The 27314-nt window shown below is 56.2% G+C and overlaps 7 protein-coding genes and 1 non-coding gene across 8 annotated transcripts; 5 read left to right on the top strand and 3 right to left on the bottom strand.

The window, feature by feature from the left end:
* Nucleotides 1-1112: 1112 nt before the first annotated feature.
* Nucleotides 1113-2798, bottom strand: CIT1 (citrate (Si)-synthase; the record flags this gene model as incomplete). Its single annotated transcript, XM_066777604.1, has 6 exons — nt 1113-2158; nt 2210-2270; nt 2321-2368; nt 2424-2508; nt 2567-2631; nt 2691-2798. The coding sequence occupies 6 exons, from the start codon at nt 2796-2798 to the stop codon at nt 1113-1115; spliced, it is 1413 nt and encodes a 470-aa protein (XP_066631699.1).
* Nucleotides 2799-3602: 804 nt separating this feature from the next.
* On the top strand, nt 3603-6138 carry SLS55_006169 (uncharacterized protein; the record flags this gene model as incomplete). Its single annotated transcript, XM_066777603.1, has 5 exons — nt 3603-3719; nt 3779-4033; nt 4164-5341; nt 5401-5578; nt 5629-6138. The coding sequence occupies 5 exons, from the start codon at nt 3603-3605 to the stop codon at nt 6136-6138; spliced, it is 2238 nt and encodes a 745-aa protein (XP_066631698.1).
* A 1066-nt stretch (nt 6139-7204) lies between these two features.
* Nucleotides 7205-7331, bottom strand: SLS55_006168. The gene has a single exon. It is a non-coding gene; the product is annotated as a tRNA-Met (tRNA).
* A 733-nt stretch (nt 7332-8064) lies between these two features.
* SLS55_006167 (uncharacterized protein) lies at nt 8065-9225 on the bottom strand (the record flags this gene model as incomplete). The annotated part of the gene is made up of 4 exons (XM_066777602.1): nt 8065-8177; nt 8233-8787; nt 8857-9029; nt 9083-9225. 4 exons carry the CDS (start codon nt 9223-9225, stop codon nt 8065-8067), a joined length of 984 nt encoding a protein of 327 aa, XP_066631697.1.
* An 845-nt stretch (nt 9226-10070) lies between these two features.
* On the top strand, nt 10071-12275 carry SLS55_006166 (uncharacterized protein; the record flags this gene model as incomplete). Its single annotated transcript, XM_066777601.1, has 2 exons — nt 10071-10472; nt 11559-12275. The coding sequence occupies 2 exons, from the start codon at nt 10071-10073 to the stop codon at nt 12273-12275; spliced, it is 1119 nt and encodes a 372-aa protein (XP_066631696.1).
* A 1200-nt stretch (nt 12276-13475) lies between these two features.
* Nucleotides 13476-17917, top strand: SLS55_006165 (uncharacterized protein; the record flags this gene model as incomplete). Its single annotated transcript, XM_066777600.1, has 5 exons — nt 13476-15327; nt 15568-16033; nt 16129-16340; nt 16403-16528; nt 16581-17917. The coding sequence occupies 5 exons, from the start codon at nt 13476-13478 to the stop codon at nt 17915-17917; spliced, it is 3993 nt and encodes a 1330-aa protein (XP_066631695.1).
* Nucleotides 17918-19119: 1202 nt separating this feature from the next.
* On the top strand, nt 19120-21611 carry VTC2 (Phosphate metabolism transcription protein; the record flags this gene model as incomplete). The annotated part of the gene is made up of 2 exons (XM_066777599.1): nt 19120-19834; nt 19888-21611. The coding sequence occupies 2 exons, from the start codon at nt 19120-19122 to the stop codon at nt 21609-21611; spliced, it is 2439 nt and encodes an 812-aa protein (XP_066631694.1).
* Nucleotides 21612-22676: 1065 nt separating this feature from the next.
* SLS55_006163 (uncharacterized protein) lies at nt 22677-24557 on the top strand (the record flags this gene model as incomplete). Its single annotated transcript, XM_066777598.1, has 2 exons — nt 22677-23691; nt 23743-24557. The coding sequence occupies 2 exons, from the start codon at nt 22677-22679 to the stop codon at nt 24555-24557; spliced, it is 1830 nt and encodes a 609-aa protein (XP_066631693.1).
* Nucleotides 24558-27314: the final 2757 nt, after the last annotated feature.

The following is a 27314-nucleotide window of genomic DNA, read 5'->3' as shown; positions in this document are numbered from 1 at the left end:
CTGCGCGGAATGTATATGGGGGGCGGTGCTGAGCTGGGCGCGCAGCGGGATGTCCGTCCGTGCTTGGTAGCTAGTTAGTGGCCGAGAGCTGGTGCACCCGCGCGGCGTCGGAGCGCTCCTTACGGGACAACAGTTGGGAAGAAAACCGGGACCGTGCAACCCTCTGTTGCTTCGCGGCCTGCTGTTGACAAGTTGCTATCTAGGGGAATCGGGCACTAACGGGACGAGGAGCGCATCACGCATAGCCGCGGCTGCAGCTGTTTTGCCCTGGCTGCGACAGACGCCCCGGTCGCTGGCACCATCAGGCACACGCTGAGTGAGCTGAGACGGCATCGCATCCGCTGCGGGTCGTATTGCTGAGCCGGAATCAATAATACAGCGCCGCCCTGCTGCTTCTCACAACGGAAGTCCGACCAGGGCGCCATCGGAGCTCGAGCGGCACTGTTGTTGAGCAACGCAATGTCCGACGCCGACCCTGCGCACCCACACTCGGCTCCCCAGCCGATCCTCAGCAAACTGGCTACGGTTCAACAACCGCGCCCCATGCAGCCCCATCAGCCCCAACGTGCCGCCGCCCGGCCCTCACCGCTAGCCTGTAGCTTTGCCGGCGCCTTCCCCCTCCCGCTACCGCCACCACCGGCAGTACGTGTAAGCTTGCTGCTTCCGTCTGCACTGCGAATCGGGAATTATGTGAGGCTGAAGGTTTATTTTCGTTGACAAGACCGAGTTGCAGGGTCTGCAAGGCGAACCAAGGGGTGCCGCGCGAGCTGCTAGCGCCCGGCCCACACCGCGTCATCTGTCGCGACATCACCAATTGCAAAATTGCTCCAAAGAACTCCAGTCCCGTCCCAAGTCCAATGGGCACGGAACCAGCCGCGCTCGAGTCGCGAGATCCAGCTTGTCTTGTGATGGGCGCATTGGGTCGCGGACATTCCATTCACTTTCAGCGCGAGTCGGTATGACAGGGTACTGTTGTTACATATCCGTACATTCAAATACTACGCATTGGGTAGACAATGCTTAGCGCCCACTCCAAACCCATGAACCAGTCCGTTATCCTAGTTAGGTACAATTTTCCCATCCATCTATGCTCTAAATCCCCCGAAAAGCGTTTACAGAGAAGCGCCGACCAGCTTGGCGTAGGCCTCGGTGCTGAAGGACTTAGGGCGCTCGATGGGCATGCCGATGGCGCGGTCGATGATGAGCTGGGGAAGGACACCGAGAGCGCGGGAGACACCGAAGAGGACGGTGTAGAAGTTCTGCTCGGTGAGGCCGTAGTACTGGAGGAGGACACCGGAGTGAGCGTCGACGTTGGGGTAGGGGTTCTTGGTCTTGCCGTGCTCGGTGAGGACACCGGGGGCAATCTTGTAGACCTGGGAGACGAGCTTGAACATGGGGTCGTCAGGCAGGTGCTTCTGGGCGAACTCGCGCTGGGAGACGTAACGGGGGTCAGTCTTGCGGAGCACGGCGTGGCCGTAGCCGGGAACGACCTGGCCGGACTTGAGAGTGGACCACAGGTAGTCCTTGATGGACTGGTCGCTGAGATCGTTGCCAACGGCAGTCTTCATCTTAGTGAGCCAGTTGAGCACCTCCTGGTTAGCCAGACCGTGGAGAGGACCGGCAAGACCGTTGAGGCCAGCGGCCAGGGACAGGTAAGGAGAGCTGAGAGCAGAGCCGACGAGGTGGGTGGTGTGGGCGCTGACGTTGCCACCCTCGTGGTCGGAGTGGATGGTCAGGTACAGCCTCATGAGCTCGACAAAGTCCTTGTTCTCGGAGAAGCCGAGCTGGTTGGCCAGGTTGAAGGCGTAGTCCTTGTCCTTCTGGACGGGAGCGACCTTGCCGTCCTTGAAGACGTTGCGGTAGATGCGAGCGGCAATGGTAGGCAGCTTAGCAATGAGGTCCATGGAGTCCTCGAAGGTGTGCTCCCAGTACTGAGACTTGTGGATGCCGCGGGCGTAGGCCTTGGCGAAGGCAGACTGGTGCTCAAGAGCAGTGACGGCCAGAGAGAACTGGGCCATGGGGTGGAGGTCGTTGGGGCAGCGGTCAATGAGCTCCTCGACGAACTTGGGGATGTCGGAGCGGGCGGCCCACTCAGCAGAGAGGTCGCGGACCTGCTGCTCAGAGGGGACCTCGCCGGTCAGAAGAAGCCAGAAGAGGCCTGTGTCTGTCAGCTTGTGTTTATCCTCGTCTTGTCAAGATCAACACATACCCTCAGGAAGGGGCTCCTCGCCACCGGGAGCCTTGGGAAGGAGCTGCTGGCACTCCGGGATCTAGATGTTGTGAGCAATTGTTGACGCAAGTGGTGCTTGTTATTACTTACGGTCTTGCCGCGGAAGCGGATACCCTCCTCAGAGTCGAGGACAGAGCCCTGAATGAAGCTATTAGCACTAGGCGCAGATGAGAAGAGTGCATGGTGCACCAACCTCCCAGACAAGGGCCTTGATGCCACGGGCACCACCGTAGACCTGGTCGAGGGTGACCTCGCCGAGGACCTTGCTGCCATACTCCCTGATGTCAATGTTAGCGAATGGCGGCCTGCTGTGGCGGCGGGGTGGGATGCGCGCACTTCTTGAGCTTCTTGACCTTCTCCTGCTCTTCGGGGACCTTGGCGGCGAAGGTGTCCTTCAGGGACTGCAGCAGGGCGTGTCAGCGGGAGGCGCGGAGAGCGGCGGCGGCAATGGACAGCTTACAGTAGTCTTGCTGGAGTAGCAGCGCAGGCCGTTGAAGGCAGCAGAGCGCGCAGGCGCCCTGGTAGAGGCGCGCAGAGCAGAGGAACCGAGGCGCAGGGTGGAAGCCATTGTGCAGGACGGAGATGAGGCGGGGGAGAGGAGAGGAATTGATGGGGGAGTGGGTGGGATAAATAAATGGCGCGAAAGTTGGCGGGAAAGCTTTGAGGGCCAGCTGCCCGTCCTCCGGCTCTGAGGGCGCCGATTGCATCGGCCGTCCGGGTACCTAGGGTCCGTGCGCCCGCGTCCGCCTGCTCGCCCGAGCCTGCGCCGCGGTAGCGACGTATGGCGGCGAGCGTGCATCCCTCGTCATCGCCATTACATACACCCGCAACAAGCGCACTCGTCGCCTCGAGAAATAAGCACTGTACGCTCAGCCCGTGGCACCCAGCTGGACGTGCTGCCTCCCGCCAGCGCCGCGACCCCCCCCCGTGACCGCCTTCCGCCTCTGGCTGGCCGGGCGCTGCGTTTCACGGCTTCCAAGCGCGAGTGCCAGATCGTCTCCTGAAGACGCAGTCACCACGCACCTCAGCTTCTTCTCCGTATCCCAAGCGCCGCCACCCGTAAGCTTTTGATCGTGTCAAGGAAACGGCGAGCGCATCCGCTGTGGCAGACCGTCTTCGTAGTCGCCTCTCCACCTTGCGTACCACCAAAGTCTTCAGCTCGCGAAGCCCCATCTCACCCGCCATCGCCTGGCTGCATCTGTTGCTTCCCGTCTGCTCTGCAGCTGTCGAGGTTTATTCAGTGACGTAGCGCCGCCGGCTCCGCTCTACTACACTCAAGTATTCCGCAGACCTTTGCTATTCAACACGCGCGCAACCTGCGCGCCCTCTGCTTGAGCTCGACCGTGGCGCCGTCGCGCCCATAGAAGTAGTCATGTCAGCCGTCGAAGAGCTGAACACGTTGCTGCTATCGCTGTCTGCGCTGAAGCCCCCAGGAGCCAACAAGTCGAAGATCACCGCCATCACCAACCTCTGCATTGCGAACGCAAACGTAGGCCGAGATCGCTCCCCAAGACAGACGTGAGCCCTACTAACCTCTGGCCGTTGTAGCAATGCCCCCAGATCCTCCAGACGATCCGCGACCGCTTCAATACCTCTCCCAACACCCATAAGCTTGGCGTACTCTATGTGCTTGATGCCGTCGTGCGGCAGTGGGCGGACAAGGCCCGACTGAACAAAGAAGATGCAACAACCGCAGGTTCTGACGTATCAAAGGCGCCGAACTCCATTGGGGTTGTTATTGCGACGCAGTTGCTCCCCCCGATGATGCATGACCTCATTCAGAATGCACCAGAGGACCAGAAGGTACGCTTTGTCGAACCCGTGCTGCGCAGCATTTGTCTTCCGGATACGAGTTGTTTCGTCGTCGCGAGTCGAACCGTTTCAAATACTTGCATGTTGGCCGGTTTACTCACATGTTGTTTTCATTTTCTAGGAGAGAATTGGCAAGATGATTGAAATCTGGGAGCGCGGCAACACGTTTCCCCAGCAGCTGCTTGCCGACTTCAAGCAACGCTTAGGAGCCCGTAAGACTCTCCCCAGCTTCCAGGAACCGCCACGCGAGACGAAACAAGGGTCTGATGTCTTCGTATCTGCAGCTGCGCCTCTAGCGACCGGAACTCCGACGGGTGCTACCTCTGACCCGACGGCTCAGCCGCAAGCAGCACCGGTAGCTTCAGCAGCGCCCTCTGGCACAGTCTCACTGCTTGCAAGTCTTGCCAACGTAGGAAAGCAGCAGACTGCTACTCCGACGCAGAATGTCCAGTATCAAAACAGCGCGCAATATGTCACCCCTACTCAACCGCAACAGCAGAACGTAGGCCCTGCTTTGACTGCTCCGCCCATGCCTTCGTATGTACCCCAGCCAAATGGGCAGGGTAATGCCGCACCTGCGTCGGCTGCCGCACCGGCTCCTGCTGTGCCGGTCAACCCTCTGATGCCTCAGGCCTTTCAAAGTATGCCCGGTGGCAATGAAGCCTTCATGCAGTTCATAGGCTCTTTGGTGCAGCAAGGTTGGAGCCCGGAACAAATAGCTCAGGTCATCGCTGCCATGAGCGGTAATGCTCAGGGCCTGCCCGGTGTGCCAGGCATGCCGGCTGCCACCCAGCCACCTCAAGCCGCTCCGGCCCAGAACGGATTTGCACAAATGGCGCCTAATGGCCACGTTCAAGCTGCGCCAGACTATAGGAGTAGAGAAGATCCTCGCGACTTCGATCGCAGCCGTGATCGCAGCCGCTCTCCAGGTTCGAAACATCGACGCAGTCCTCCGGTGAACCGCCGTGAGAGCCCAACGTATGGTGCTTACGACCCCTACATTCCTCCTGGCGCTCCCGATGGACCTGGCGGTGGACCTGGTAGCGCAAACGGCCAGCCGTCCAGCGAGCATGGTGGGAATCGCCGTGGTGGTAGAAAGAATAGGAGAAACCGTGATAAGCATCGTAACTCGCCTGCTGTTCAGCAACAACAGCAGCAGCAGCAGCAATCGCAGCAGCAGAGGAGCACGAGCGCAAGCACGAACACGAACTCTAGGCCTAAGTACATTCAGCATGACCCGAATTTACCTAGGGGCAACATCAAGGTGCTTAGTCGCACCTTGTTTGTAGGAGGCGTCTCGTAAGTTGTCCAGTCCATGCTGTGTCTCGGCCACCTGATGATACTAATTGCAGAAACAGGGCCTCTGAGCAGGAACTCCGGCAGATTTTCAGCCGCTTTGGAGAGGTTCAGACCTGCATCGTCAACCCGGAAAAGCATCATGCGTTTGTCAAGATGGCTAATCGTACTGACTCCGTTCAAGCCAAGCTTGGCATGGAGAAAGAGAAGAACCCGCAAGTTTTGAACAAGGCTCGTCAGGTGAGTTCACTATCCCATTGTTTCGACGTCTTTCTACTAACGGGACCAAGACTCGCTGGGGCGTAGGCTTCGGTCCTCGCGAATGCAGTGACTATAGCACTGGCATTAGTGTTATCCCCATTGACCGTCTGACGGAGGCCGATCGCAAGTGGGTCGTCACGTCCGAGTACGGCGGGACGGGTGGACGTGCTCTTGAGACTGGTCTCGTGATCGAAGAGCCTGACATTGAGATTGGAACTGGAGTCTCATCCAAGGGTATGTTCCTCAGCTCACACCTCGAAATCATGGGGAAGCCATTTAATAACGCAAAAGGTAAAGCCATGAGTCGCCGCGTCGGCCCCGAGCCCACCGGCAAGCACGGTCACTTCCATGGCCGGCGCAACAACCATGGCGGCGGCGGAGGTCACCATGGCGGTGGTTTTGACCCTAACGCGCCGCGCTTCCGCAAGCCCGATCCGCGCCCCGGCGGACCCCAGGGAGGGGAACCTCGGCCAGAGCCTCACACGATTGGCGTGCCGCCGGCTGTCCCGGGCTTCGGCTTCCAGCTGCCCGGTATGTGAGGTGGCTATTGCGTGCCGCCGACGAGTCACGTTCCTCGTCACATTGCCCACCGTTCTGACCCAGTTCACTGGGACGGGTGGATGCTGCTGCAGGATGGTGCAATTCTCTGACGCGTTCGGACTGCCGTGCTGCTGCCATGATTGACGAAGTAGCTCCTGCTGCTCCTTTCCCACAGCGGCATGGCGTCTATGGTTTCCACCACCTGCACCGTGCCAAACTCGGTTCTGATTTTCTGGTCTGACAGGTTGATGGACTTATTTTGAATTTTTTTCTTGCTTTTGGTCTCCGTGGTTCCTTCTTAGTCTCGACATCCTTTCTTCGTGTAGTATATCGACCAAAAATGCCGGTGAGGGGCGGAGTGCTAGCAGTGGCTCTTTTGCATCGACGGGTGGCGGTTCTTTGCGTTTGCTTGTTTTTGATCAGCAGTCGTCTTTCCTCGTCTGGGTTTTGCATAGCTTGCGAGGTGGTATTATTCCCTCTTATTCAGTCTTCTCGTTAGGCAGTTGGGGAGGGATCAGGTAACGGTGCATCAGCTATGGGTCTATACCACTTCTTGCTTCCCTTTCTGCATGATATGATTTTTTGCGGGTGTGAAAACGGGGTTCTCAACCAAGTTACGAATCGACGTCACTGTTCCCCTTCGAAATTATGCGCTTTCTTGTTTTCGAGTTTCTTCACTCGGGTGTAAGAATCATTTCCTGTCTTGTCTTTCTGCTACTCTGATGTTCACGCAAGCAAGCTCTGGCAAGGCGCCGGCAAGGAGGGGCGATTAGCAGTCTTCTTTGCGGCGCTGTTTCCTTTGCAGACAAAAGTAATGTAATCGCGATGTCGCGTTTAGTGTAATGCGAGCAACGAGTTTCGAACAGCAATTTTTTTATTGTCGTACCTCCGGTGGGTTCACAATATTGGCAGGGCAGCCAGTCAACGCTCCCGTAGCATGGTCACGAAAACGTTCGGGTGAGTCATTTTCGGGTATGTGGGCCCAAAACGAGATTGACGGGCCCCGCTTCAACCACTCACAGCGAGGGACACGGAAAAGAAAAGGGCAAAAAAGAAAGCCACTTCTAGCTGCGAATGGTTTCGATCCATTGTCCTCCGGGTTATGAGCCCGGCGCTATTGAGGTCGTTAGTGTGTTGTTCCAAGAACACTTTGAGTGGGAGATGCTTACCGCTTCCGCTGCGCCACGCAGCTTTCTTGATTGACTTGATGAAAGAAAATTGTGCTAATGTTGTATATGTACTCTTTATTCTCCTGAGACGCCGTCTGCATCACCTACGTCACTTGTTAGATTCGCCCGAGGCTCCTTTCTGTGCTCCTTTGTGGTGGCTGTCCCTCCGGAGCTCCGACCTCGGGCTCGCTCGGCTTTGACCTTTGCCGAATGCGGCGGATTTTGATGCACACCTACCAGCTGCCTGGCTAACAGATCATAACCCCGTTATCAGTTACATGTGAAAATGAGATTGCACATGCCCTTTTATCTTGATGCGCTTCCGGATTTGATCCGAGGTGTTATGGGGAATCGTGCAGATGACTGATGAGGCCGCCGCACAGTGTAAGCTCGAGTCAATAGCATGTGAAGACAGGTATTTGGTCATGATCACGAGAAGTCGCGAACTGCATTGCTATTTACGTGTAGGTATCTGCTTTTCATGTACAACACTTAAAAAATCCTAGTTTGAGCCGAACCGTACTCAAGAAAACTGCGCTGATGAGGCCTGGGGCAATCTGCTTCCTCATCGTCGTTCGTACATACATACAAATAGTCGTGTCGAGTGCCCTCGGCATGGAGCAGACCAGCATTCATCAGAGTGGATGCTCGCGACCGAAGGTCCAGGGTGTAGCCACTCGGTGGTGTGACATGACGCCTGCAGCCCACTACTTATGCGAGGGCTGCATTCATGTTCTGTGCCGCAGCGGGTGCCATTTATTTCTTGATAGCCGCCCTCCTGGCCTTGACAGTCATGTCATAGAGAGCGTCCTTGAAAGCAAACAAGAACGCAGCCGTGATCACCGACTGCGTAACCTTGGGGCCAATGCCTTTTCACAGTATCAGTACATCTGCCCACCATACCACCTGCTAGGAGTAACTCACCGCCATAGAGACCAGCCCACCCTTCCTCCTTGATGATGCGGCGGAAGCTCGTCATCATGTCCTCCTTGGGACCATCCTTGCCGGCAACATGCATGCGGCTCTTGACCGTGATATAAGGGTAGGTGATGGATGTAGCCAGGAGCTTACCCAGCGCACCCAGATAGAACGAATCGGTCGGAGTGACGCGTCGCCTCTTCTCCAACACGTTCTTCAACTGCTCGAAGAACGTGTACTGCAGGATGGGGTTGATGACGAGGACCAGGGCGGGGACGACGCCGGCGAAGAGGCGCGTGAAGCCCTCGTCCTTGATGATGGACAGGAGGGTGCCGATGGTCGATGCCGGCTTGGCGGGCTTGCTGCCGGGCAGCTGCTCGTTCGACTCGGACTTGCGCGCCGTCATGCGCGTGTTGACGACCCAGATGGGGTTGGTGAGGAGGACGGTGGCGCTGCCGGCGATGGCGCCCGCGATCATCGACTCGACGGTGGTGAGCTTCTTGGAGGCGCGGCCGGCCTTGATGGCGGCCTTCTCGAAGCCGGCGCGGGTCCATTCGTACCCTGGTCACGGAGACGGTCTGTCAGCCCTTCCGCTCGCTTTCATGTCCCCGCCTATCACATGCTACGTACAGTAGTAGTATACGAAGTTGGTGACGCTGATGCCGAACAGGGCGGATTCCAGGCCGGCGTAGAGACCGCTGATGCCCTCGCGCTGGATGATACGCTTGGCAGCATCGAGGGTCGACGACTGCGCCCGCTTCGACTCGACCTGTGCGCGGGTGGAGAGGGTGATGAGCGGGTAGCTGGCTTGTATCAGCGCAACGACGGCGGCGGGGCTGCTGTCAAGGGAGCCTACGTCAGGGCCATGGAGAGCAGCCCTCCGCCAGCACCGGCCAGGGCGTGGGCAACATTGTCGCTCTGCTGGGCGGCGCTGACGGTAGAAGGCCCGGCCGCTTGGGTGCCGGACGTCTTCCTGAGGTCTTGAGCCTGTGCGGACATTTTGCGGGGAAAGCTGCTGGAGGGCGTGGGAAAGCTCGGAAAAGCGCTCTCGGAGCGGGCGTGCAGATACTCAATGGAGAGAAGAATTTGGGAAACGGCAGCCACGATAGAGATTAGAGTTTGACGACAGAGCGGGAGGTCTGCGGATGGGCGACGAAAAAGGAGCGGAGCGGTATGATGGTCTTGGGCTCTTGAAGCTCCATCATGCACCCAGTCGGCTTTGCGTCCCTGCGCCAAACCTCGGCACTGGCGGAGACACATGGGACGAATCACGTGCGGGGCGTTCGCCTGCTTCGGGCTTAGCGCGCGCAGCGGGTGCGTTTCAGGCCATTTGCTGCCAAAAATATACCTGAAATCAGCGACAAACTCCCCTAAACTTCAGAACGTCCGCAAATTTAGGCACCAACTCACACAACATAACCGCATTTTTGCTCCCGAACCCGCCCACCGCCATCTGCACGCGTCACCGCCTGCCCCAAATCTCGACTCAAGAGCATCTGGCTGCGGGCAAGCCTGCTCCCCGCGCACGCGACTGCGCGCCCCTCGCGCGACGCGTGAGACGGAGACTGCGCGCCCCCTGCGTCGTCCAGACGCGCTGCTCTTGGGGGAAACGTGCCTCAAGGCCATTGGCCGCACTTACTCCGTGTCGACCAAAGCAGCAGCTGGACTACTGCTTGACGGGAACCATGGATTTCAGCACTAATGGACCGCACCTTGCCCCGCACAGTCACCAGTACCCGCATCCGCAGGGTTCTCCCAGTCCCGCCTACCCCCAGTATTCCACTGCCATAGATCCAAACCTGGCCTCCACCCCGGCTACTCAACGCCATTTCCCTCACAGTAACATGGCCGGCTCTTCTCCCGGGTTCAATGCCTCGCCGCGCTACAGCGCCTCGCCAAGCCAACAACAGCAGGCCAACTTTGTACCCTCTGACCGGGCACTGCCAGCGGCAGACAATGTCTCTTCCGGCAACATCGACGAAATATATGCCGCTTTCGTCCTGTATTGCAATCCCTACTTTCCTTCGAATCATGACACGTCCGAGTTGAAGAAGATATTTAAGAAGCCACCCATGAGCGATAACAAGACATTTGACCCGTACAATTTGTTCGAGCTCCTGAAGAAACTTGAAAAGGGTGAAATCAAAACCTGGATACAATTAGCGTTGGACCTGGGCGTCGAGCCCCCAGATGTTGAAAAGGGCCAGAGCACGCAAAAGGTGCAGCAATACGCCGTGAGGTTGAAGGTGCGTTTATTTCTCATTTCGTACTTTCCGCAGACTCCAGCGACCAAGACTTTTCAATTATTTTTCCTCGTCTGCCCTTGAGTCCATTGACCTGACATGATATAGCGGTGGATGCGTGCCATGCATATCGATGCATTCTTCGACTTCTTGCAGGGCAAACCGCATTCCTACTACACGAACATTCCTCCTTTGAACGAACCATTTCCTCATGGTGGACGTGACGGCGTTCCGCTAGAGGAGGATCTCGCGGTTCGTGGCCTCGACCCTGCCTTCAAACCAAAGCGTGGCCGAAAGAAAGCAGACGACTTGGAAGACGACGATACTCCACCGCCGAAGAGGCCCCAGCTAGACACCTCATTCGCGTTTACAAGCGCCAACCACCCACAATCGGCTTACCCGAACAGCGCTCTACCCATGAGCGCCCATCCCGACCACTTTGTCGGCCATGATCCTTGGACAGCAGCCTCAATGGGAACACCTCACGCTAACCAGAGGGGGCTGACTCCGAACTCTGCCCTCAATACGGCCGGCGCTCCCCACATACGTTGGCAGGTGAACAGCCATGAAAACCCTAGCACTCCACATCCACTTTCGGCAGTCAGCCCAATGACAGAGCGGCCTCCAGATTCTGCGTTCGATGAACCAATCTCCGCAGTCACGCCCGGTTCCCGGAAACCTAGGCGTAGGCACGGGCCGGCGGTTTCATCGGCGTGGCCCAGTAGCGGTTCTGGCTCAAGTGGCAAGCTCCGTGGAAGACCACCGCAAAACCGATCCGTTCGCGATGGACCTTACGTAACGTTCCCTGCAAACCCAAACACCAAGGAGCAGCCGACAGTTGATCTCACCCGAACTACACCGGACCCAGCAAGTGCGAGCGTCCAGTTGCTTGAAGCTGCACATGGCCAAGTGCAAGCCGATGGTCAGCTTCAAGGACCACCAAGCCCAGCCCCGGCTTCCGGGCAATCTCCCGGCCCAGTACCTAGTCAACAAGCACGCTTTCCACCTACTCCTGCATCAGCAACTCAGTCGGGACCATCCCCTGTACATAGTCGTGCAGGGCAACGCTTGTCGCTGCAAGTGCCACAGCATACCGGCGGTCCGGTCCATCTGGTTACGCCAACTGTGTTAGTCAACGGAGAGTCGAATAGCCCGGACAAGCAACCCAACTCGGCAGAAGCAGCCATCGGACTTCCCAAAGTCACCAGGGAGATGCTAAAGCGACTGCTCGCCGCTGACCTTCTCCGCGCTGACCTCAGTGGCCGAAGACGCATGCGCGGTCACGAGGCAAAGGACCTTGCTGACGCAATCTTGACGCAGCTCAGCAGCCAGAACGAACCAAGCGGCGCAGGCGGCGATGCAGTGAATCAAGGCCTTGCCAACTGGCTTGGGTTCTCAACTCATCTTGGCTTAGGGTTGGCTCCCGTTCCCAGCGGCATCAAGAAGATTGATGTTCAGAAGTATCGGGTCAGCGAAGACGGGTACGAGAGTCCCATTGATGCGGACGACGGCGAGCGCGAAGACAGTGCACTGGCTCTGGGCGAGGGCTCAAAGATCAAGGAGACTTTTGACGTCAGCTGGAGCCTGACAATGGGTGGTTGCACAGGGAAATTCTCGGTGAAAGGCCTGATGATCGAATCAAAAGGCGCCGGAGAGAACGAGGGAAAGGACGGAGGTGAGGGCTTGCCGAACGATGAGAAGGAGAAGAGTCTAGAGGAAAAGGTCAAAGATTTGGAAGCACAGCTGAAAGGCAAAGACAGGGAGGTGCAGCTGTGGAGGCAACGAGTGCTAGAGGCCGTACTGTGAGTTCGTTGGACGGCAAATTCTGTCAATTTTTTTTTTCGTTCTACTTTATCACACATCGAGCTGGTTTGGAGCGTGTGGTTTTTTTCTTCTTTCTTTGGATACCACTTAGTTTGTGTTTTTGGTCTGTTTATACTGGAGGAAGATCGGCTAGGCTTGTACACCATGGAGCCTCTTGTTTGGATGGAGATGGTTCCGGTAATAATCCTTTTTTTTTTTTTGGGTGGCCGGCGGATTCCTTCGTTGTGCTTAGGTTGGTGAAACTCGGCGCCGAGTGTGCCGCTGGCGGGTAGGTAGTGGGCGAACTAGGCTAGCGGTGGGCAATGCGGCTGAAACCTCTCGGCAGGGCTGACAGCAAGGCATCCGTGCTAATAATAAGACATGGCCGTCTGCAGATGAGGCGGGAGTGTACTCCGTAGCCTGCAGTCAACGTTCCTGCAGCAGTAGTCCTCGCGCTAACGTGTTCGGCTCGCAAGAAGGGCTGTAGATAGGTCGGCGCGGCGGATCTGCAACGGGCCCTAACGGCGGGACAGGCTCCGAGGAAACAGGTGGAGATCGGCTCCTACGTAGTCGGCGCCGCCACGAACGCAGACGTGAGACAAGCAATGAGGCTGCATCTTGGGCTTGGAACGTGCCTGGTGCTGCTGACCCCGCCGTGTGCCACGAAACCGCTCCACACACTGCACGGTCGTGGCTCGATGGCCTGCCTGACTGCTTCGATTGCGCTCCACGCGCATCGGCGATCTGACCGATTAGCGTTGAGGCCCGTTCTTCTCTTCACTTACTCAGTAAACCGCATTGTCGTGAATTCCCATGCGCCGAATCGCACTTGTCCACCCGCCCTGCTGGCCCCTCCAGCACCTGCAATTGCTCGCCACTCACCACGGCTGAGAACCGACCCTGCCGCTGCACGAACGGACCCCCAGCTCGCCCTGCGCCTGTGGTGATCTACGCCGAGTCCTGCTAGTCACGCCGGATTCCTTTTCGGGCACTTCCCGCCTCTGCGTCCTCACGCTGCGCCGCTCGTTGTACCACCGCCGGACCTTGTCTGGACTCTCCTCCGGGCGGTTGCCGTTGAGTTTCTGCGTTGATAGCCACGGCCCAATCGAATCCCAGCACAGACCGTGCATCGAGCATCCCAGCAGGGAGCAGCGAACATCGCCACCCACGCAGCCCACGCGCGCGCGCGTGTTGCAAGACGCGATGCTGGCGTCGCTCACGGGCAAGAGCGGCAGTGGGAGCAGCAGCAGCAACGGCCAGCCGCCGTCCGCCGGCAACCACGCCAGCAACAGCAACAATGGCAGCAATAATGGCAGCAGCACGACCGGCAGCGACGCCTCACGACCCACAACGAGCGAGCGCCCGGCGAGCGAGCCCGCATGGTCAATCTTCGGCGTGCGGAGCAGCTCGCAGCACGTCCGCAACTCGCGCCAGCCCCGCTACCCTGCCCTGCACCAAGGCCCTGAGTCCGAGCCCGAGGTACCCTCGCGCGAGGACGAGCCGTTCGCCGGCGTCGCGCTCATCGACTTCCTAGACCTCGACTCCAGGCCCGTCTTCGCCGTCGACCTGTTGGGCAGCCACGGCTCGTCGTCCGCACCCAACCTGTCCGCCGCCGCCTCCGTCTCCTCGTCGTCGTCGTCACACACGGCGCGCCACCCGCCCCCGCAGCAATCGTCGCTGCCCATAATATACTACAACCAGGCGCTGCAGGATGCGGGCAATCTGCTGGAGGTCGTCGAGGGCTGCGCGCCGAGCAGTCCGTACGGGCAACCCGCGTGGGTCACGTACCCGGTGTTCAGGGCGTGGGTCCTGGACCTGTCGCGGAGCACGTATGCAGCGGCGCGGAAGGGCACGATCGTGTACGGCGGAATAACGTGGTCGGCAACGACAGTGCGCAGGCGCTGGAAGGTGCTATACGGCGAGGCCTACCGACATCGGGATCATCTGACTGGGTCGTTTTCAAACATACAATTCTCGACGAAAGCAGTGGGCGAGGAAGAGGAGAAGGCCGCTGAAGCGAAGCCCGGAGATTACTGGGGTGGAAAGGCGGGCGACTATTTGAGTGGGATATCGAGAGACTTTTTGGGTGGAATACTGGAGGAGCAACCCTTACCAAGAGACGGGCCTTTGCAGACGGAAGAGAAAGCGGAACTGAAGGAAGAGGAAGAAGATCGTAGAATGAAAGAGCTGGCCGTGCTGAAGGCGGGTTCGGGAGCTGAGAGGTTCAGGAAGGACTCGGTGAAGAACGAGAGACGGCACAGCCTACCGCCGCCTGTTGAAGCGATACCCCTCACTCCAGGAACCAGTACCTATTACCGGCAGAGCTCACTACCAGCCGATGTTCGATACGACTGGACATGCACTCCTCCGCCGCCTAATCTCGCTCCACACGTCGAACTAATCCGCGGGATAGATTGGACAAAGACCCCACTGGGCCCAATCAAGTCGTGGTCTCCTACCTTGAAGTTCATGTGCAACTTGGTGATGGCTTGCCCGAATCCTGCCGTTATCTTCTGGGGCCCAGAGCTGAACTTGATCTACAACGAAGCATACATTCCCATCGCCGGTGCGAAACATCCCGCCATGTTGGGCGCTCCCCCCTGGGTCAGTTTCGAAGAAGCTTGGGATGATTTCGAACCATTTTTGCGAAACTGCGAGGAGACTGGATGCGGTGCCATGGTGGAGAATATGCTGCTCTTTCTCAATCGAGGTGCTGGTCTCCAGGAAGAGTTTTATTGCTCGTTCAGCTTCACGCCCATTCTGGAGGACGATAAGATAATAGGCTGGCACGAGGTCGTTTTTGAAACAACAAAACAGATGATCACCGAACGAAGGATATCGACGTTGCTCAACCTTAGCGAGAAGCTTTTCGCATCGATAACCCTCAAGAACTTTTGGGAGCAAACACTCGAAGGCCTACAATCCAACCCACAAGACATTTGCTTTGCAGTACTATACTCGGTAAGTGACTTGGCTGGAGAGAACCAACAGGGAGGCCCAGAAAAGAGCTCGTCGAGACGCTATGAGCTAGAAGGAAGCATCGGTGTCCCGGAAGGTCATCCTGCCATATCGACTCGCCTTGATGTGGCTTTGGGCAAGGATTGCTACATGCGATACTTCCGCACCGCTGCAGAATCCCATGAACCACTTTTTCTCAGCGTACAAGACGGCACCTTGCCTGAAGCTTTGGTACAAGGAATAGAATCGAGAGCTTGGAACGAGCCTTGCGAATCTGTTGCTGTCTGTGCCATTCGCCCGACAACCGGCCACGCTTCTACTCGCGACACTGCTTTAGGCTTCTTGGTCCTTGGTCTCAACCACCACCGACCGTATGATGAGGAGTACAGGACTTTTGTTCAATTACTCAACCGCCAGTTGACGACTTACCTCGCTTCCGTTCTGTTGCTAGAAGAAGAGACTAGGCGAGGACGCACCGTCGCCGAGCAAGCTGCCCTCGACCAGCAGAAGATCGAAGAGCAGTTGCAGCTTCGTACGCGTGAATTGGAGCAAAGTGAGCTGCAGCTGCAGCATTTTGCGGACGCCATACCGATCGGAATATTCATCCTGGAGTTTACGCCTGACAACATGGGGGGAAGCTACCGATATCGCAACGAGAAGTGGTTTGAGATGATGGGAGACTCCCGCGAGAATACGCCCAGTTGGAATAGTCCGCTATGGCAACAAATGCACGACGAGGATGTTGAAAATGTGCAGGTCTGCTGGAAGAAGCTTATGGAGGAAAAGACGGAACAGAGTTTCGAGTTTAGAATTCCTCGGCGGGGAGCAGAATGTACCTGGATTCTCTGTGTAAGAGCTCTCTTGCCACCTCACACTGTTGGAGTATCACTAATTCTAGGTTCATGAAGCATGCCTTTTCGGTAGTAACGGATGACGGCTGGCTCCGATCGATTGTCGGTTCAGTCACCGACATTACAACGATCAAATGGGCGGAAGGTATCCAAAAGCGAAAGATGGAGGATGCTATTGAGGCAAAGAGACAACAAGAAAACTTCATTGATGTCACTTCGCATGAGATGCGCAACCCTCTCAGTGCCATCATGATCTCGGGTGAGTCTCCTAGGTGGCTGTCATTGGGCAGTCTCTTGCCATATGCTTGCTAATGAGTTTAGCGGACGACATCATCGCATCCTTGAGGGGGCTGGACCGAACCTCCAAAGATTTTGAACTGGTCGTTGAAAGCAGTATCGATGCTGCCAGTACGGTGCTGCATTGCGCTCAGCACCAGAAGAGAATAGGTAATCTCTCCGACAACTGAAAGATGGGAATTTTTCATCTAACGTCTCGTAGTCGACGACATCTTGACGATCAGTAAACTCGATTCTGGCCTTTTCTCCATCAATCCAATCGAGGTGCAACCAGTGGCTCTGATCCAAGATCTATCCAAGATGTTCGCCGGTGAATACAATGCCGCGGGTATAACGCAGATGACGATCGTGGAAGATTCGTACAAGGCTCTCGCGGTTGACTGGGTTTTACTGGACTCGAGCCGGCTTACTCAAATCCTCATCAACCTCATCACCAACAGCATCAAGTTCACTCAGTACCAGCCTGCACGGGAGATCCAAATTCGCGTCGGAGCATCCAAAGAAAAACCAGCAATGAGTCCTGAAGGTATACAGTATCTCGATTTCCGGATGAACCGCGAGGATCTGACTCAGAGACGAGAGTGGGGAGACGGCGAGGAGCTCTATCTGCACTTCTCAGTTGCGGATACCGGGTGCGGACTGACGGTGGATGAAAAGAAGCTTCTTTTCATGCGTTTCTCACAGGCACCGCGAACCATGGTGCACTATGGAGGCTCCGGACTCGGCCTGTTTATATGTCGCGAGCTCACAGAACTCCAAGGTGGCTCGATAGGCGTTGATTCAGAGTCCGGAAAAGGCTCAACATTTGCATTCTACGTCAAGACACGCCGACTGTTACCACGGAGCGCCGAACTGCCGACCCGGGCAGCACATCAGAGTCAGGACCTGACGGCCCTGCAACAGCTGCAGAATATTGAGCAGACTTTCGAGCAGCCGCTCATGCCCCGCAAAGACCAGCTCGCACCTAGTCCGTTCAGCCACCAAGCGACAACACGGCCGTCATCACCATCACCAACAGTAACAACGACGAATACCACCAACTCTACAAACTCGGTTCCGCCGTCGGTGCCATCTGCCCCGCGTCCTCCTTTCGACTGTCTGATCGTCGAGGACAACAAGGTCAACCAACAAGTCATGAGCAAAGGACTCGTCAAACTTGGGCACACCGTCTTCGTGGCCAATCACGGCGCCGAGGCGCTTGACTTTTTGCGCACGACGAGGCACTGGCGCGGAAACGCAAGCGATGCGCAGAACCTGTCGGTGGTGCTGATGGACATCGAAATGCCGGTCATGGACGGTTTGACGTGCGTGCGGGAGATCAGGAGGCTGGAGAGGGAGGGCGACATCGCCGACAGGATCAGAGTGATTGCCATCACGGCGAATGCTCGGGTCGAGCAGGTCAACACGGCGAAGCACGCGGGCATGGATGACGTCGTGAGCAAACCGTTCAGGGTCGCGGAGCTGATTGCGAGTATCGAGAGGCTCGTGGATGCGAAGGAGCCGAGGGTGGAGGCCGTGGAGGTGAAAGAGGCGGACTGAACGGGTAAGAGGGGGAGATTCTTCTTCTTCTTCTTCTTCTTCTTCTTCTTCTTCACTAGTTTTAATTGCCACGTTGGATGGTCGGCACAACACTGGAGACCACAGACCCACACCGAAGGACAAAGGTTGCAGAGAATGGTGCCGGGCGACTGCCGCCATCTCGATTTAGGACTCCCGCCATCGTCCAGACCGGAAACTCGATGAGTCCCCTCGACCGGCATGGCCCTACGACTCCTGATCAGAAGCCATAGAAACGGCTACCAATCGTTGCGAGTACAAAGAGACGGCGCCTCCAGTGCGGGATGCGGAGGACGGGATCCACATATTCTTCGTTTCTGAATCATCAGGGAATTCTTTAATATCCTTTTGGGCACAGATTGAAACGAGTAGGACAGAGACATGGAGAGGAAATGAGTAGACGACAGTGTATTATCATGTTCGATGATGTAAGCAATGATTCCCCGCACTGAGATTTGGAGGGTTTTCATGGGACGTTTGTTTTTAGCGATCTAGAGTAATGGCATTTGCGTGTTCTGGCGGTTGGTTTTGATGGGTGTGGTTGAAAATAGCAGTTCAGGCATGTGCATCCTCCAATCGCATCGACTGACGTATCGGGCACGCCTCCCGAGTCACACAAGAAAAGGTCATCTGATGGCTGCGGAGAAATGGAAATGTGTATAAGGATGGCGCCGGCCTTGGGTTGAATTGCCATCACAGCCTAACTTTCCTTCGCACCCGTCAGATCGACCTGTGACGTGCATCCTGTTTCCCCACAGTATTCGTCTTGGTCTCCGTTGTGGATCCCGGACCATGTCAGCGCCCCAGTTCCGCGCGCACCACAGCTCCCAGCCGTGGTCTCGCCGCAGCAAACGATGGCTGGAAAGGCCATGGCGCAGGATGGTCGGAGGAAACAATTCTGGCTGAGACTGGTGCTGGACTAGTCTTGTGCGGCGTAGTGTGCTGGGCGGGGCTCCCTGGCAAAAACTGGAGCTCTGATCGCACGTGGGAGCTCTGCCGACAGCTCACTCGCTCGACGGCTCCGCCGCAGCAATCTCTCCGTTCCGGCCCAAGACTTCCATTCTCGCGCGACCACCAGGCCGCGTACAATAGGCACCGTCACACCCGCGCGCAGCAGAACCCGCCGAGCCAACAAGCAGCCGCCCGTCTCCCGTCCCTTTCCCGCCAATTGAGCCCCCGCCAGGATGCGCTTTGGCCGCACGCTGCAGCGGTCCGTGTACCAGCCGTGGCGCGACAGGTACATCGACTACGACAAGCTCAAGCAGCTGCTGCGCGAAGGCGGCTCCGACCAGGGCAGCGATGAGGACGTCGACGACGCCTGGACCGAGGAGGACGAGGGCAGCTTCGTCGAGGAGCTGGTCAACGTGCAGCTCGAGAAGGTGCACGACTTCCAGAACCAGAAGTACCAGGACCTGCGCGACCGCACCTCCGAGTGTGAGCGCAAGCTGGAGCCGCTGACCCCGCCAGGCCAGCAGCCGGGCGACGGCGACGGCAGCGGCAGTGGCAGTGGCAGCGGCAGCGGCGGGAACGGCGATGGCAGCGAGAGGCCCGACGTGCCCGAGGAAGAGCGCAAGCAGCTGCTGCGCGACGTGCTGAAGGAGCTGGACACCATCACCAAGGAGGTCAGCGAGCTCGAGCGCTACAGCCGCATCAACTACACCGGCTTCCTGAAGGCCGCCAAGAAGCACGACCGCAAGCGCGGCCACAGCTACCGCGTGCGCCCGCTGCTGCAGGTGCGCCTGGCCGCCCTGCCCTTCAACAAGGAGGACTACTCGCCGCTTCTGATCCGCCTGTCGGCCATGTACTCGTTCGTGCGCCAGAACCTCGAGGGCAAGGAGAAGAAGGAGATGTCCTTTTCCGAGGGCACCACCGGCGGCGAGCACTTCACCTCGCACAAGTGTATGGCCTTGCCAATCCGTGTCATATCGACTTGTGCTGACTTTCTGCTGCAGTCTGGGTTCACCCCGAGAACCTCCTCGAGGTTAAAACCGTTATCCTCCGTCGCCTGCCGGTGCTCGTGTACAACCCGCAGACCTCCAAGATTGCCGAGGGCAACCAGCATGATCCGTCCATCACGTCCATCTACTTTGATAACCGCAAGTTTTCCCTGTACACGGACAAGGTTGGACACGAGCCCAATGCTTCGTCGCTGCGGCTGCGCTGGTACGGGCAGCTGGGGGAGAAGCCCGAGATTGTGCTCGAGAAGAAGACGATCAAGGACGGGGATGCGAGCGAGGAGTTGCGGTTCCCGATCAAGGAAAAATACATCGAGCAGTTTATCCGCGGGGAGTATAAGATGGAAAAGAGTATCGATAAGCTGAAGAGGACCGTGGGCGAGGATTCCCCGAGGGTGCAGGAACTACGGAAGAGTGTCGACGCCATCCAATCATTTGTCCGGGAGCGCGAACTTCAACCCCTGTTGAGAGCGAACTACACCCGCACTGCCTTCCAGATCCCGGGAGACAACAGAGTCCGCATCTCTCTGGACACCAACCTTGCTCTTATCCGCGAGGATGCAATCGACCACGATAGGCCTTGCCGCGACCCGAATGATTGGCATAGGAGCGATATTGATAGTTCCCAGATGGAATATCCCTTCAACCAGATCCGCAAGGGCGAGATATCTCGTTTCCCGTTCGCGCTCCTGGAGATCAAGATCAGGGGTCAGAAGCAATACGAGTGGGTCGAGGACTTGATGAACTCGCACCTGGTCAAGGAGGCACCCCGCTTCTCCAAGTTCGTCCACGGCGTCGCCCAGCTCTTCGAGGATCACGTCAACACCTTTCCCTTCTGGCTCAGCGAGCTCGAGACGGACATCCGCCGCGACCCGCACAAGGCTTTCGAGGAGGAGCAGGAACGCAAGGCCAAAGCGGCCGAAGACGAGTTCGCCGTCGGCAGCCTCTTCGGCAACCGGGGCAGCCCAGTGGCTTTCCGCGCCTCGCTCGCCTCCCCGGTCGGCTCTCCCTCCAACAACCACTCGGGCTCCGCAGCAAAACTATCCAAGTCGCCGCTGGCCACGGTCGCAGACACGCGCCGCGCCTCGCTGGCGGCGCAAACGGCGTCCATGACGAAGCGCACGGGCACCGACAACGTCGCCGAGGAAGCCGACTCGGACGACGACAGCCCGCGGCAGCAGAACGGCGGCGACGGCACGCCCGCCGAACGCAACATGACGACGCCCGTCGGCGTGCGCTCGCTGTTCCCCTCGTTCTCGTACTCCAAGTACGCGCAGCGCCACCGCGCCCGCCAGCAGCAAGCGGCGTCGCTGCCGCCCGGCGTGCGCGACCCGGGCCCGCGCTGGATCAAGGACCAAGGGCCCGTCCGCGTCGAGGCAAAGGTGTGGCTGGCCAACCAGCGCACCTTCATCAAGTGGCAGCACGTGTCGGTCCTGCTGGCTAGCCTGTCGCTCGGCCTGTTCAACGCCGCCGGCGAGGACAACAACGTCGCCCGCGCGCTGGCCGTCGCGTACACGGCCGTCGCCGCCTTCGCCGGCGTCTGGGGCTACGCCATGTACATGCATCGCAGCCGCCTCATCCGCGAGAGGAGTGGTAGGGATTTTGATAATCCGTGGGGCCCGATGGTCGTGTGTTTGGGCTTGGTTGTGGCGTTGGTTTGTAATTTCGGGTTGAGGGTATGTTTCTTTTTTCTCCCCTTCTTTTCTGTTCTATTTTGCTGACTGAGACCGAATCATAGTATCACGCCATCACGCAAGAAAAGCAGAGGAGTGCGGATGAAGGGGTTGGCGGTAGTGTCGCGAATGCTACTGCCGTGGAGGCGGCGGCGGAGGCTGTTGCGGGCATGCTTGGGGCTGGCGAGCTGTAGGTGCTGTGCTTGCGCCTTGTGGACGGGTAGCTTTTGTACACAGATATGTTTTCCTTCTCGTTTTGTTGATGGGTGCTTAAAAAAGAGGTCTGTTGGCGTGGATGGGAAGGGTAGGTGGATGGGGGAAATGAATATATATGTATTGCTATCTTGTTCATGCTTTGGATGACGCTGTATCCTACGCTGTTTTTCAAATAAGACTACAAGGTGATATAATCTGCAAGTGAGGGGTTTTTAAAGTTTCAATTTTTAGCTTCTCCAGCCGCTGCCAGTGTGGAGCGATGATCCATTGGACGAGAAGCATTTGGTCTGCATTGAGGCTGCGGTGAAGAGGGGGAGGGGGCCCGGGTGGCGGGGGTGCGTGATACTGCCACGTTCAGCATCGGAAGGGTGGCGTGAAGACCCATGTACAGGCAGCAAATTGCGCAGCAGGATTCCTCATGCGCCAATGAAGGAGCCAAGTTGTGTAGCCTTTGAAGTCATTCTGCGCACTTGAGCGGAGGACAGGGTCCAATCACCTATGTACAGGCACGTCTTACCTGCATATTGAGTGAGACTGGGCGTAGCAGTATATATGATGATAGGCTAAAGATGCCTCGCCTGGAAAGAAGTACAGTAATTTTTCAGCTGCAGTTACACGCGATACGAATACTTCTGCCTAAAATCCTCTAGGTTCCCTTCCCCGCCCCTCTGACTCTTCGGACGACTCCAGTCTTATCCTATCCTATTTCCTCCCACCCCCACCATCAACCACCCTCGCCACAGACACATCAGCCATTCTATGCCACCACCACATGCGAACCGCAATGAAGAGGACTCTACCGGTGGATTTGCCTCAGACAGAAGCACTATAGAGCTTCACGCAACACCAAGCGCATCTGCAGAGTCGTCAGCCCAAAACGCATCGTCTTCCCCGAAAATGGAGCAACGAAAGGCACAACTGGACGAATACACCGTTGGCATCATCACCGCCTTGCCTCATGAAAGAGCCGCGGTCATCGGAATGCTTGATGAGAAGCATGACAGACCTGCCAATTACACCCAAGACAAGCACGATCACAACGTCTATGCATGGGGGAATATGGGCGACCACAACGTGGTCGTGGCTACTCTTCCGGCAGGCAGCTATGGCACAAACAGTGCGGCTCATACAGTCGGCCCCATGCTATCGTCTCTACCCAACTTGAGATTCGGCCTGCTTGTTGGAATTGGGGCCGGTATCCCTCAGCCGGGCTATGACGTACGACTTGGAGATGTCGCTATCAGTGTCCCTCAGGATGCCACTGGTGGTATCTTCCAATACGACGCTTTCAAAGCGAAATCTGATCACCAGGTTGAACACATAGGATTCCTGAATCAACCGTCAAGCATTCTCCTGGCTGCTGTTCAGTCTTTGAAGGGGAACCACATTCTGGAAGCGTCAAAGGTACCGGAATATCTTGAAGCCATGGTAGAGAAATGGCCTAAAATGGCTAAAGCCAAGCCTTCATTCACATACCAAGGCTCGGCTCAAGACCGGCTGTTTCCTGCCGACTATCAACATGTCGACAAGAGCAGTAGCTGCAGCGGGTGCGACTCCACGCAGGAAATGCATCGAGAGGCTCGTAACGATTGCGATCCGGTATTTCATTACGGAATCATTGCTTCAGGAAACACTCTCGTCAAGGATTCGCTTCATCGGGACGAGTTGGTCAAGCGCATTCCGGGCTGCATATGCTTTGAGATGGAAGCGGCTGGGGTGATGAACAAGCTGCCTTGCTTGGTCATCAGAGGAATCTGCGACTATGCCGACTCGCACAAGAATGATCTCTGGCGGAACTATGCTGCTGCTGTGGCGGCAGCCTATGCCAAGGAGCTTTTGTGTGAAATCGCCGAGGACGTTGTCAACAGGTCGAAGACTGCCACAGAGATCATGAACATGAACATGAATGATGGTGAGTCTCCCAGATCATCACACGCATAGGTTTCAATTTAACAAACTGTAGTCAAGAGTAGCTTGGTGAAAATGGAACCTGTCGTTACCAAAATATCTGAGCAGGATGAAGCGGATCGCCTGAAGAAGTGGATTGGTTATTCCGACACATCAAATGCCTACAACCGCGCGAAAGAACTCCATCAAGAGGGAACAGGTGTTTGGTTTCTTCAGAGCGACGCCTTTCATGAATGGACGGAGAGACGCACTCCACTCATATGGATCCATGGTATCCCAGGAAGCGGCAAGACCATCTTGAGTTCTGCCATCATTGAGAAACTGTTGGAAAATCAACGTGCCAATGACGCCATCTTGTATTTCTACTTTGGCTTAGAGATGGCCGCGAGCTTGACCCTTGGTAGCATGGTGGGAGCTTTTGCTTTTGATCTATCACAAAACGGCGGAGCGCCACGAAAAATCTTGCAACGCCTTCGCGAGGACTGCAAAGAGAAAAGTCCGCCCACCGAACGCCTCATAGAAGTTTTCCAATCCATGGCCAACTGTTTTGAGAGCGTCAAGGTGGTCATCGATGCTCTCGATGAGGTCGAAGGCCGTAGCCGCCTCCTCTCTTGGATCGAGAACACGACCAAGTCTTCAGACGGTCGGGTGCAGCTAGTCGTCACCAGCAGGAACGAACAAGACATTGGATCTCACCTGGAAGACCTAGCGGAGATCGTAATTCTTTCAAAAGAGGTTGTCGAAAATGACATCGAGGCATACGTAGAGAAGCAAGTCCGCGAGAATCCAAACGTGTCGAGATGGCACCAGTTTCCAGAGATCCAGGAGGAAATCAAATCCACCCTTATCACCAAGGCGGATGGAATGTAAGTGCATTAGTTGAGAAAAACTATACCAATCTTCTTTACATACTGACATCTTATATGAGGTTTCGATGGGTATTCTGCCAGTTCGATGCCCTGCGCACGTGCTATAACCGCGAAGACCTTCTTGACGCTTTGGCATCCTTGCCACAGACGCTAGAGGGTACTTATAGCCGTATCCTGGGCCAAATAACTACAGAAAAGAACAGACAACGCGCCATCACTCTTCTTCGGCTTCTTCTTTTCTCCGGGAGGACAATCAACACGTCGGAGGCGCTTGATGCGATAATCGTCAATCCCTCAAAACACCCCGCATTTGACCCTAAGAATCGGTTCCCAAACCCTCGTGAAATCGTCAATATATGCGGAACACTCGTCACCGTAGATTGGAGTGAGGATGACACGTCTTCCCAAGAGGAACCAGTTGGTGTTTTGCGGATCGCACACTTTTCTGTTCGGGAATACTTGATTTCAGATCAAGTCCATGCAGATTTTCGGGAGATAAACCAAGAACCTTCAGCCAACGTCTCCTTTACCCAGATCAGTCTAAGCTATCTGCATCCGTCTCCCATACTTTTATCGCTGGACTACGCTGAAGCGATAAGGGAGTATCCATTCATCAAATTCGCCTTGAACTGGGGGTACTTCACCAAGGGAGTGCAGCAGAACAAGAAAGTGGTAGAGGCCATGGAAAGATTCTTCGAAGAGGAAACATACCATTCTTTTGTACGCTTGTACAACCGCTTCGATGACATCCAATACATAGATGGCGGCGCGTCTGAAACAGACGTCTCGGACCAGTTGTGGATCTCAAGTTTCCTTGGGTTGGACCACTACCTGGAGTTAGTGTCAAGTCGGAGCGTCACATCACTTGTCCTCGAAGGCTCTCGACCAAGACTAGATCTTGGACGGCTCAGGCCCAAATTCACAGAATTTGATCCCCTCTTTCGTAGAAGTCAAGGAGAATGGTGGTCGCGAAGGGTAATGTCGACATTGACGGTACCTCCAAAAAGAAACAAAAGCGCCCTTTATCTTGCAGCACAGAATGGGTGGGCCCCAATTGTCAACACACTTCTAAGAGATGTAAGGGAGAGTCACAATGAGGGGGGACCGCATGGCACAGCTCTCAATGCGGCCATGTTCTACGACAAACCAGACGTGGTCGATATCCTCCAACAGCACTACGACAAGCTCGACACTGAACACTTGACCTCCGCGATAAGAAACACGTTGAAGTGTGCAACACAATACTGGAAGCCTGCATATTTGAGCACTTGGCTACAGGAAGCCATGGAACGCGTCCCCTCAGCTGCTGAGAGTCGCTTCACTGAAGTTTTGAGGGCCGCCTTGTTGTACGGTCATCGTGACCTTGCGATTTTGTCACTCGAAAAGATTGATCCAGCTGAAGGGGTTGTCGTCATCTGGAGCACATTCATTGATGCTGCCAAATTCTGTTCGGAAAGTTGCGCATTGGAGATTTTGCGTACACTAGACCACCTGCCCCAGGCCCGAGCTGCGGAATATGGTGCAACCCCAGCAACCCAAACATCTATGGTCGACATTCGCGATGAAGAATGTGGGAGAACAGCTTTGAATTGGGCATCAGAGAGGGGCTTCTTCGATCTTGCAACCGCCTTGCTTTCACGACAGGCAGATACCCATGTCAAGGACAAATTCGGCGAGACACCGCTTCATTGCACCGCAAGACGCGGATGGACGCGTATCGCGAAACTCTTAGTTGATCGCGGCGCCAACTTGAAGGAGCTCGACACGTTTCTGAGAACCCCTCTCCGTTCCGCTTTTCTATACAATAATCCCGCTACATGTTGGGCGCTCTCAGCAATCAGACTAGGCAACTTGTCAATCCAAAGCCTGCTCGAAGGAGTCGAGATGGAGAACGAACTCGAAGGGTGCAAGGTGGGATTCTTCCAATGTGGATCGCATCCTTAAAGAATTCCAGGAAGGCTTTCCTGAGGGGGGCCAATGGGAAATTTTCCAAGATTATAGCAACAGCGTCAAGTTCAGTTTTGCCATTCAACAGGAGCTTAATCTTTATGAAGAGCATTCCTTGTTCCGGCTTCCTGATCGACTCACTACTGCCATCGTATCCCGAAACCTTGATTCTGTACGGAAATTGTTGCAAGACTCCAACGGGCTCATGGTGCTCCACCGATGTAGGGTTAGGGATTTGAGGAACAAGTCCGCTCAGGGAGGTTGGATGGATGAAGGTGTCTGGGACCCAATGGATTTTCAGGACGATGGGACCCTCCTTCACTGGGCAGCAGAAAAATCCTCCTACGAATTCCTGAATGAACTCTTCAACGCTGGGGCAAACAGTGCCCTGAAGGATGCTCAAGGTCGGACTCCGATGCATATCCTAGCGTCACCAAAATCAGAAGATAGAAAGAAGCTCAGGTCTCTGGACAGACTTGTTATACAATGTAAGAGGCTTGATGAGCCAGACAATATGGGGCGAACATGTCTGGATCTGCTAAAGGTAAGTGTTTATGGTTTCATATATCGTGGCCGAGTATCGACGGATAATTAATTTCCACCGGTGTCCAGATCAAAGATGAGAGAGGAATGACTGGTCTTCATTACGCCGCTCAAGAAGATTGTGCAGGTATCGCGAAGGCACTCATGGATGCCGGCGCGGACTTCGGGGCGGAGAACTATGCTGGTCGAACCCCAATTGACTGCGCTAGGACCAACAATCATTTGGATGTGTTTGGCATACGCCTTGACCCTCTCATCCGACCGTCCG

This window comes from Diplodia seriata (assembly GCF_021436955.1).
Source record: "Diplodia seriata strain FDS-637 chromosome Unknown scaffold_6, whole genome shotgun sequence".
Lineage (NCBI taxonomy): Eukaryota > Fungi > Ascomycota > Dothideomycetes > Botryosphaeriales > Botryosphaeriaceae > Diplodia > Diplodia seriata.
This window is presented reverse-complemented; position numbering and strand designations above follow the sequence as displayed.